This window comes from Myzus persicae, unplaced genomic scaffold (genome assembly GCF_001856785.1).
Source record: "Myzus persicae strain clone G006 unplaced genomic scaffold, MPER_G0061.0, whole genome shotgun sequence".
Taxonomy (NCBI): Eukaryota; Metazoa; Arthropoda; class Insecta; order Hemiptera; family Aphididae; genus Myzus; species Myzus persicae.
Genome location: NW_019104374.1, coordinates 44,156 through 56,443, shown reverse-complemented (window position 1 = coordinate 56,443; position 12,288 = coordinate 44,156). Strand labels below are relative to the sequence as shown.

The 12,288-nt window shown below is 27.9% G+C and overlaps 1 protein-coding gene across 1 annotated transcript; it reads right to left on the bottom strand.

The window, feature by feature from the left end:
• Positions 1 to 1,468: 1,468 nt before the first annotated feature.
• Positions 1,469 to 11,645, bottom strand: LOC111041602 (actin-like). The gene is made up of 5 exons (XM_022325904.1): positions 11,600 to 11,645; positions 9,234 to 9,349; positions 6,237 to 6,476; positions 4,709 to 5,100; positions 1,469 to 1,862 (listed from the first exon to the last, which is right to left on the bottom strand). The coding sequence occupies exons 1-5, from the start codon at positions 11,643 to 11,645 to the stop codon at positions 1,469 to 1,471; spliced, it is 1,188 nt and encodes a 395-aa protein (XP_022181596.1).
• Positions 11,646 to 12,288: the final 643 nt, after the last annotated feature.

Below are 12,288 nucleotides of genomic sequence, written 5' to 3'. Positions count from 1 at the left end.
GTGCTAAAAAAATTAAAATATGTAGGTATTATAAAAAAAGCGGGTAAGTGGATGTCACTCTGCTCTACAGTAGGTTATACGTGGTTTACTGCAATGGACTAATGGGTGTTGTTAAATTTGAATTTAATGATATAAAATCATTGCACACCGAAAAGATTCTGAGCAAAGACGGTCTGTCAGCCTATTATATTACTTAGTATATTTGATGATATTATTGTGTAATTATATAAAACTGTGTTTTTATATCTTTTTTAGATTTTTTGGTTACAAAATAATTTACGCATGTGATACCTTGGTATAAATTTGCAATCCTCAACTATATAAAAGTTGAACACTTAATACATTTTTAAACTACAAAACAACTTTAAATTTTAAATTTTAAAAATGTTATCAAAATTTAAACTTTGAATGCTTATAAAAATAAATAAATTTCTATGTATTTTAAATATTTTTTAACAGCTGTTGTAACAATAAACCAGGAACCTTGTATTACATATTCAAGTTTTTTGACCGATTAAAAATGTTTTTATCGACATAAGTTTTAAAAAACTAATAATAATTGAAAATGTTATATGCCTATTAATAACTCAACATGAGTCAAAATATTTTGAAAATCGTATGGTGTATAGAAAATGCTAACACAACAATTCAGTAAAAATGTCATGTACCTACGGTAATTTTTGTTAGAGTTACACTAAAAACCAAAATCGATTTTCTCGAAAACTGGTTTCGCGTAAAAATTCCCGTTTTTCTTTAAGTTTTTGTTTGTATTTCCTGTTGCTTTTGAAAACTATTAGGAATTTTAAATTTTGACTTCCTGAATGCACCAACTAGGTTTATTTTCCTACCAGAAAAGTTGCTATTAAAGAAAATCGAAGCACTTTTATTGTTTCAAACCTTGATGACAGACACTCAGACACACACAAAAAAAATTATTTATTTATAAAAAACACACATCATTGTTAAATCATTACATTCATCGCTCCTCTCAGAATCTAAAATGTTATTAGAGTAATAATATAATACGAGTAGTGCATGTTACAGATACCTAGGTACTAGATTAGTATTAGTGTATTAGTATTCACTATTCGTTATGATTTTTTCAAGTATCAATGCTTACATACGGGTGTACTTGAGGAACTTACGTATACCTATGCATGGTGCATACTCTTATGACCTTATGAGTGGGCGATTATTATTACCTACTAATTTCTTGTGGCCATGTATGGGAACTTACATTTATTTATACACTATGATTGAATTGCTTGACTACCGACTGGTCTGTAGACGGATTCCAGTGGGTACGCAAATGGGCGGCCCTGACCGATCGATAATAATATTATTACACGGCTCGACCACACCGAAATAGTTAGGATAGAGACATAGAGTATGTTATAACACATTGATGGAGAATCATTGTATTTACTAACCCATCATAATAACAATTGACATCGAAATTGAAAAACGTTCATTCTTGTATGTTTCGTATGTTCTTTAGTTGCACTATCTTCGAGCCTTGCTCGCCATAATCGGCGCGATTGATGCACACCCGTTGAAAGTACGACGACGATGCCACCACGGAGCCACCGATCCAAGTGGAATACTCGCGCTCGGGCGGCGCGGTGATCCTAACCTCCGTGCCGGGCAACCCCTCGTCGATCATCGCCTTTAACCGTTCAGGAAACGCCGAGAACAGCGTGTTGCCGCCGGCCAACAAGATGTTATCGTACAGGTCGTTTCGTTCGTTGACGTTACAATCGCCAATAGAATCTTGTACCATGTTGTGAATGCCATCCTTGACGGGCTGGTTGACGGCGTGTGTGAGCAAAGAGGGATTAAACAGCGCTTCGGGGCATCGAATGCTGAAGATTTCGAAGCGAAGAAGATTTTTTCGTTCAACCCGGTCCACAGTGGTCCAGAATAAGTTTACAATGGAACAAAATTTCATATTTCGATTAATCATATGTTTTTAATTTTTTGTTATATAAATATTACATATTTGTTTTTAACGTTTATCATCACATAATCTAATTACCTGTACTATTGGACAATTTCACGTTTTATTCATTGATTTCATTTGAATAAATTGTTATTATTATTAAAATTAATTTTTGTTCTTGATTTGGGTTTGTAAATGTCTTAAAAGTAGGTATTTACTTAAAAATAAAAATAAAAATAAAAACTTATTATTTCAATTTGTGTCTATTATCTAAATATATACTCATATAAATAAAATCGAAGTGTTTACCCGGAGATAATCTCTGAAACGGCTGAACCGAAGTCCATAGGACTTTCACTGTGAGTAAGGGTATTTTTCGGAGTATAATATAAGCCACATTTTATACCAATAAGAAACAAAAATGTAGGGCTAATACATTTTGTATAGTGAAATCTAATTGACAACTTTGATTGATAAATTGTATGATAACATAGTAATAGTGTCATTCTTCAATTATATAATGATTCACTCCTCTAGGCACTATCAAAGCGTAATAACAACTTGTCCTAATTAAAAAACAATTTTTTTTTTCTGTCCCATTATTAACTTATTTTCATGGCTATACTGTGGTATTCGAGTGAAACGACGATATTATTATTATTTAGTATTCAGAGCTTATTACTATAAAGCACATCTGGGCATATTTAGGGTTGGTTTGTAGGTACCTAGAAGTGAGCTAGTTGAGAATGCTACTGAAATTATTGCTCACTTCCCGTCCCAGACTAGAGGCCACACAGTAGACTATTTTGCAGTCTTGTATATAAAGTATATTTGAATAAAAGTATTCAAACACATCGCAAGTACTCGAATGCCTATTGTATATACTTTCTGAATGTATTCGTATTAAAATCAAATACTAATTTACAAATACTTATTATTATAAGCTTAAATTTTTTCTATTTAAATTTTTTATCTTCTAAAAATAAAATAAAAAGGTGGGCAAGTGGGTACCACTCTACTGTCTAAATACATTATAGATGTGTTAAATTTGAATTCAAATATATAAAATCATTGTAAATATGTAGCCATGTACATACCAAAAAGTAAAAAACGGTTCTAAGCGAAGATGGTCTCTCAGCCTATTTTACTATCAGTAAATTGTATGATATTATTGCTATTAGTCATTCATTTTACTATTAATACAACAGTAGGCAAAATTAGTTTTTGGTTATAATATGAAATAACTATGAGAAACCTTGTTTTAAATGTTTAATCTTAGGCTATCCACATTGAGTGAATTTTAACTTCAAAATAATTCGCAAATGTTAGAAGTTTTGATATGTGTTGTCATCATTTGAACTTTAAATGCTCATAAAAATATATTGTGTCTAAAATATTTTTAATCTGCTATTGTAAAAACTTTTAATGAACCTCATATAAAATTGTAGAGGTTTTTTAATGTACCAAGCAAAAAAATATTTATCGACCATAAATTTAAAAATACTATTAAAAATTGTACATTTTCTATGACTATAAATAGCTTAAAAATAGTCAATATATTTTGAACATTTTACTGAACAAAAAAAATCATTGAATATTTGAGTTTAAATTTAATACCATCAATTACAGTGACCTTGTACAGTATAGAGGGGTATCTATCTTTTCAATTTTCAATTTAAGCCCGTAATAACAGATATACCGATTACATAATGTCTGTAAGGTATCGCGTGACCAAAATTTTGCCACTTAAATATTGCGAAACCAATAGGAGGTACCTATATACAAATAATATTGCCAGTCAATAATCTCATTTGTATTTTTTGCATCTAATATTATTGAACGCATATTATTATCTTAACTATAAATTGTTAATTGCTGCATGTGTTTTTATATTATTTTACTTTATTGTTTTTTTAGTCTATTTTTATTTGAGTGAATTGTATTTGAGTTGAGTAAATATACAATGTTTCAATTATATATTTTTCTTTATTTTATTATAAATAAATTTCCATTACAATAAATATAGATGATTTAATGTCAGGGAAACTTTAATAAATAAAAAAAGTTAACTATTGAATATTATATATATCGTGGAATAATTATGTATAAGTATGTACTGTGTGTACAAATGGATACCAAACTTTTTTTGATCAGGTCACCTTAAAGAATAAAACAAAATCGATTGTGTATTCCTTGAATAGATGAAATACAATTGTTTATTATTTAAATTCTTATGACAAAAAATAAAAGTAAAAGAATAAACAAATAAAATGTATAAAAAAAAGTTCATTCGTCTAATTTGTAAAAAAATATATAATTTAATCATTTAACTCATGGTGTGAGTAAATCAAGTTTTAATTTATTTAACTATAATTAAAATATAAAATAATTTAGTACCTATCTATCTATACTCAGTGGTATATTTATATGGGGTCCAGTATCCCTGGACCCCATATAAAGAATATAATGTAAATTATGTTTGTACAAATATGTTAAGGATAACAATAAATAAATAACAATTTTCTGATATCAAATACCTATAAAATGTTAGAATTAACAACATTTTTGGATCCCCTCTTGGAGAAAAGTTGAAAATACGCCACTTTACATGATATATTATAGGGTACTAACAATCAAATATCTATTGAAGATTTTATATTTGAGTTATACCTATATAGTACATTATAGGTAATTAAGTTGCTGCGATATTTTAATGGCGATGTTTTGGTCACACGATAGTTTGTCGGTATTATGTAATAAAATACTAACGCTTCATTATTGATGTTTACTATCATTCCGTCTGGCAGCGTGTATCTCTGTTCCTTGTCCTTGCCAAAATTTGCCAGTTCTTTTTCAAAGTCTACAGCACTGTAGCAGAACTCTTCTTTTATGTGTTTAATTCTTCCCCAGTCTTTCATCGTGGTCAAGCTATAACCTCGGCCGTTAATCATTTCCTTGAGGAACTGAGTCAAGTGCCATCCGCCGATTGGCATACATCTTAAAGCGTGCGTGATCGGAAATCCTTCGTAAATGGGAACGATTTGTGTGCTCTGGTATCCGGAATCGACCACCAGACCAGTGGTCTTGCCGATGCTGTACAGGGCAAGTGACGACTTGTTTATCAATGACATCTGGGGCACGTTGAACACTTCGAACATGACCTATATAGATAAAGCAATTAATAGGTAAAACGGATATCGAATACCATAAGTATTCATAACACGTTTAGTACATAACTGTGACCATCTTATAACGATGCCGGTCATAACTAACTACATAACAGGGTAATCGACGTTAATTTCGAGGTCTGCAGTGCAAAATGCGGTTTATTTATATGTACATTTATTAAACGACAACTGGTTTTAACCTGCATTTGTACGGTTCCTTGGCCGCCGTTATAGATGATACTGACTGTAGTAATAAATTATTACTAGGCACTGGATGTTTATGACTTGTGTATTTCTTTTGGAACACCATAAATGATGATTTACAAGTTACAACCTATAGCTTAACATGTGTTTAAGCAACAAAGGTACCTACAAATGTCGGAATGTACATACATAATTTTAATTTTGCATTTTTTCCTTAACAGTTAATTTTGTGACTTTTAAAGTCATGATGTGAAGTTTTCCGGAACTTACTGTTTTTTTTTAACAATGACGAGTTAATTTATATTTGTCATTATTACGTTTTTATATTTTCCATAGATAAAAAAAAACCAAAACTACATTACGTATGTTTATAACCATAATTTTAAATTTCAAGATTAATCAATAGTTTTATAAACTTCAACATTTTAAAAATATTTAGTTCATTAACAAATTAAATTTTTCGGATCATTTTTATAGGTTTTCTATGGCATCAACATCCGGAACCTAATTGTTACTAATTATTAATCTGGTACGATTCAACAAAATGAACAGTGTACAATTTCTTAAATGTCTAGACATGATAGTGCCATAGTGGTATATAAGTGTTAATTTCATTTTGGAAACATACCTATATAGGTATTGTATAAAAATATTTTGATTTGAAGTACGAAAAAAATTTTTGGTTTTATATCCGCTCAATTTTTTTTAAATATTAGAAAAATCATTTTATAGATAACCAACAACAATTTTAATGTTTGAATCAAGTTTTAATAATTAAATAAAATTAAACCTATTTAAATAAATATACTTATCATAATCAATCTCTTAGTGTAATCTTGTTATGTTTTATATGAGTTAAATATTTTAAATACAAATGGTCTTAGACTTTTAGGTATACCTAGATATTTGAATAATATGATATTGACCTCATAAAGTTTTTCACGACTCGGAATTGGATTATGAACCGGCTCTGTGAGCAAAATCGCATAATTTTCTGGTGGTATCATTAACTGTTCGTAGAACATATGAAACCAAACGTCTTCCATAGCATCCCAATCAGTAATAATGCAATCATCTATCGGAACACTGGTTTTTAAAATACCCTGGTTGTCTTGGCAAAACTGACCACCATAAACGGGTCTTTGTGAAGATCCCAGTAGGACAAGCTATAAACATAAATGATAATATTATACAAAACCATCCAATACTTAATATATTAAGAATTATTTTTTAATTATGATTTAAAAAAATATATATAATAGGTAATTTAGTTTTTTAATATAATGTGGGTGTATTTAAAGTTTATTTTAATATACAGGATCATTCACCGAGCATGCACACCCACTTTTTTCTTCAATAATGCAGTTATACAAAATATGATTTTTGAAAATTTTAAATAATATTCTTACATCGTAGGTATTTTTAAATTCATGAGATTTTTTACTACTTAAGGAGTATTCTGTACTCCTGTCGAAATCCCTAATTTTGAACTGTAAATTATTCAGTGGATAATTTTTCTACAAAATTTGAGGTATCAGAATCAAAATTCGTACGAGTAAGTAATTTTTGAGTTATTTACCTTCGTGTTCTAGGATAAAAAGGTTCATGATAATGATCAATGGCTTATAAAATATAGAGGCTATGATTATTTGAAAATATTGGTCATTAAAATGTGTTTATCAACATTGATAATTTGTAAAAATAGCCCAAATATGATAAATCCTAGTTTCAATATTATGTACGTGTATTTTATATTCTTGTAAAGCAATTTTAAGGACTATTATCCTTAGGATAGACATTTAACTAATTAAGAAATAACTAATTTGAATTTTAAATTAGGTTCATACAATTTTAAAAAAAATTATGCACTAAATAATTTACAGTAGTTAAAATAGGGGTGAACCACTCTTTAATTACATAGGTAATTATTATAATATTTATTTGTTGAACCTATTTAAAATATTGATATTTTACCAGATTCTAGGCCATAATAGCAAAAAAAAAAATGCCAATATATTTTAACCAGCCAATTTCTATGAACCATATAATTTTCTAAATAGTGCATAAGTTCCGAGGGGGATTAGTCTTTTTAAAATTATTGTCGATACAAATTTTTCGCCTGGTCAAAAAACTTTGAAATATAATGCAAGGTTTCTCATAAGCTTCTGTTGGTATAAATTAAGAAAAAATTAAGTGCTAATCCACAGTCATTTTATATGAACGTCTAAAATTAAAATTTTGACAGATTCATCAAAACCGCGAAAATCGGCAAAACTATTTCGAGTTAGAAATTCATAATAAGATGTTCTATGTATAACTGAGATTTGAAATTTGTATACAAGATTACGCTCAATTATTCCTACATTTAACAAAAAAAGTTGAATGGAAAGTCAAATTAATATTATTCGAGCTTTGAAGTTATTGACATTAGATATTCACCCGTAAATTAACAAATCCTCATACAACGGTTTTCTTATTTTTTTTTACTTCAATTTTTTATTTCTATATTCTACACTTTAAAAATATGTTGACTAGTTTTGAGTTATTTATAGACATCTAAATTTTTTTAAATAATGAATATGAAAGTAAATATATGAATATCAATGAAACTTTTTTTTTGAATCTAAATGATTGAAAATGTAATACAAGGTTCTTCATTACTCATAAGTAGTTTTAATAGCACCTGTGAAGTATTAAGCATCCATATCATGGTTTTTTTTTATAAGTATTTAAAGTTCAGATTTTGACAAAATGTATCAAAATCTTAATTTTTGTAGCTAAGAATTAAAAATTTAAAACAAGAATTCTTATAAATTGTTTATAATATAAACTGTTTCTTTTTTCGACATTTTAAATTTGGGTGATATTACTTATATTTATATTAAAATCAAGAATAACGATATTAACGATTTAAAATATTTTTCGTGGGTACTGAACACTTTTAAAGTTCATATAATTATATTGTATACATTATACATATTAAAACATTTTCAAATGCAGTTTTTTTCGGTAAACATTTATTTAATTATTTAAAGTATTAATGTAAATAGTAAAATGTATTATTTAATTACAATGATATCATATAATTTACTTAGAAATATTATAGACTTCCAGAGTAGCAATCTTCGCTCAGAATCGTTTTTCGTATACCTACAATGATTATTGAATTTAAATTTAACACATCCATCACAGTGACTCTGTAAACAGCTTATGTTCAGCAGAGAGTTACCCACTTACCAGTTTTTTAAAAATTTAATTTAACGAAATTTAAAAACTAAATTTCTTAAAAAATATTAATTTTATTACAATTTTTGCATCGTTGTGATTTCTAAAGTTTTTTTCTTTTTTGAACGACACCATACATTTTTCACTTTTTATTTCATATTCCTAAGTAGAGTATTGTTTGGGGTATTTTAACGTATAAAAATCAAATTTCGGGCAAGTAGGTATTTCATTAGTTTTAGTATTATTTAAAGCTTAGATGAGCGGAGAAGTGGACAGCATGGTCCAAGATTTGATCTTTACAGATTGAAATACTTCGAATAATATTTTGTGTCGGAATATGAAATTCAAAATGAGTGATGGCCTTCAAAAAAAAAAAATACTTTAAAAAGATATAACAAAAAAATATATTAAAAATATAATATTTTTCAGAAATATTGTTTTGAAATGACATTTTTCAAAAAAAATTTTTTTTTATAGTTGAAAAAGTTCTAAATAATAAGTGTAATTAAGTCCATTTATACTTTATATTATATATAATATTACATAATTACGTTTAATACAATCTATACAAAAATCCTTCAGTAATCTAAAGTCGATTACATAATAGTAACCTGACGATTTTTACTTAAATTTAACATATTATGTAGGTAGGTACGAGAAATTAATTACATTTTGTGCTCTACAAATTGTTCGCTTACTTCTTCCCGTTGTTCTCCATGTCTAGTTGGAATTAATATTTGGGGTAAATGTTCACCCGCAAAACCAACTTTCAGCGTATGAGAACCATTATCACATACTATTGCAGAGCTATCAGCTAGAAACGAAATTTATTCATATATATCAATAACTAATGACAAGTGACATATTTTTTTTTTAACTATAAAATATAATATAGATAGGTACTGTATGGACGTGTTCAAGGCTGGGCATTGACGAGTAAAAAAGTTTAAGTTAACTAGTTATAATGATTACTTTTAACTAAGTTAGGTACATATAACGAGTCATATTCCCACGATAACTATATCTTGGCAATTAAGGAAAAAAATAAGAATAATTGGAAGTATCAAATATTATTCATGAAATTGTTACTTGATATGCATTGTAAACCAAAATTGTACTGTCGAAATGTCACTATTTCTGATTACCATAATATACTTTTCAAAGTAACTTAGATAGTTGTATAAATTACAAATACAAATTTATATAAAATCTGTGAAACGAATAAATTAGGTATAGTTGTATAATGATTAATGTTTATTATGTAAATAGAGTGATAAGTAACGGATATGACATAAAAATATCAAAAAATACTAAAAAAAGCCAAAAATTTTACTTTATCAACTCAATAATAATGACTAAAAAAATGAACAATATTTTTTGTAGTCACGCAATTACTCAACCGATAGGAAAACTCGATGGTTGAACTTTTGATTTGAGTACACCATAGAAATACTTTATTAAATTACCTAACCTGAGAATCAGAAATGTTAACGAAAACACAGCATCAGTACATTCCTGCTTTCGTTTGGAACCTTAAAAATATCTTTATTGCAACTTTGACTAATGCCTGGATAACCAAATTACGAATCTGGCACAATCACAATGTATTAATATGATTTATTATAGTGTACAAACGACGTACCTACATCATACTAAGTAAATGACAAACGACATAATAATTAATAGTACATTTTATGATTTAACATTTTGGTAATTTTGCACTATTTTCGCTATATCTCGTAGTAAGTAATTATTAAAATAATGATGATTATTATTTCATGCTGTACTGTGTACTTGTATGATTTTATATTTTTATTTTTCTTTCCTTCAAAAGTTTCCATCGCCACGTCATAAACAATTTATGTGAAGTAGAAAATATAGTGTTCTAACATCTAACACCAAACACTAAAGACTAACCATAGGCCCATAAAAGTATTACGCCCACGAAAATTGTACGCTCGGGGATCAATCCCCGCCTTCACCTCCAAGTTCTGCCACTGGGGAAAACCAAAGGTATAGTTCTTAATTTGTTTATGAACAAAAGAAATTCATTTTTAACCAAGTTAGATGACTCTTTTTTAGTTAATTTGTTTACAGTTTAATCATAACCTTTTTACTGTTCAAAGTTACAAAATATAACTGTCTCACTTTTAATTTTAAATTTAACTTAAATTTTTGAATTTATCTAAATTAACTTGACTCAATGAGTTAAAAAAATTAGTGATCTTGTCCAGCATTAGAAAAGTATGCATCTCAAGAAACCATCATAAAAGTTTCACATTTGAATATACGTATTATCATTAGATATTACCCAGATGGCTAGATACAAAACACGATTTTTAGTTATGCAGATAGATACATATTCACGAATTTATGGTAATATTAAGACTTAAAACATGCCAACATAACATATAATTAAAAAAATCTATTTTAAATAGACATTCGTACATTACATTAAACGTGTTTATAAAATGTTTAGTTGCATTTTATTCTGCAAATACAAAATTGATACTAAACATTAGGTATTCATGCTTTTCAGAACCATAACATTATTTTTTAATTTCATAATTTGTTTTAGATTTTAAAAAAAAATACAAACACTTTAACCTTACCTAAGTTAAGTGCGAAGCAATACAAATGTCTAACGCTTTTCTCGGCACATTTTCTGGTGAGCTTATTACGTACCTATCTATTATACAATATTTTAGTTACAGCTATATAAATAGTTGTTTAAAAACTAAATACAGTGTTTAAATTCCACTTACCAGAAAAATCGAAAGAGATGTCCGTCATGGTTTCAGTAATTACCGTACTTAAAAAAAAAAAATTAAGTACTAACTGAAATTGTCACGTTTAATATTGAACACTGTGAAAATTAAAATTAAACTTAAATATAATCCATCATACATTGTTTATCTTCATGTGTGAGGTGTTTCTATGCAAATCATATTATTTCCAAAAAAGTATTTTTTTAAATAAACACTTTCGTTTAGGACCTTAGTGGTTAAATTCTACAATAGACCTTATACCGGAGTATATACTATACTAAATACCCATGAATTACAGTAATCTGCTTTGCTCTGGCCGGTAGCACATTGGAGATTATCCATTGTTTCATGTTTGCATACATATTAACAAAACTGGGCAAGTTAACCAATTTTTTCAACTAACTTAAGTTCAGTTATCTTTAATAAAAAAAACCATTCTAAGTTAAAGTTAATTTTAAGATATAAATGAATTTGAGTGACAAAGCTAAGTTATAAATCTTCTGAAAACAATTTAATATTACAGTAAAACCTCTTTATAATAGAATGGCTTGGTACTAACTGATTTTTCTGTTATAAGGAGACTAAAATATACGGTGTATAGGTCAGGGGTGGACCTGAATCTTGTTTAAGGGGGGGGGGGGGGTGGGATATTTTTGAATGATATATAATGTACAATGATGACTTGACCGCAATTTATCCAAGTAATTTATGAACAAATATGCACAAAGCTTATAAGTTATAATTAACTGCAGGTTCCTTTATTTAATTATAGAATAGTATAAAAATTCATTACCTATTCAAAAATATCAAGTATTTATGTATATATAGTACATTTAATTATAATTAAATAAATCTTCTTTTATTTTTTTAATAAATTTTAATAAATGTAATTATTATGGAAACATGGTAGTAGTACTAGTTATAATCACGGGATTCGAGGTGCTAGGGTTAAAATTCAAGGTGCTCCCCTGCAAATTACGCCAAT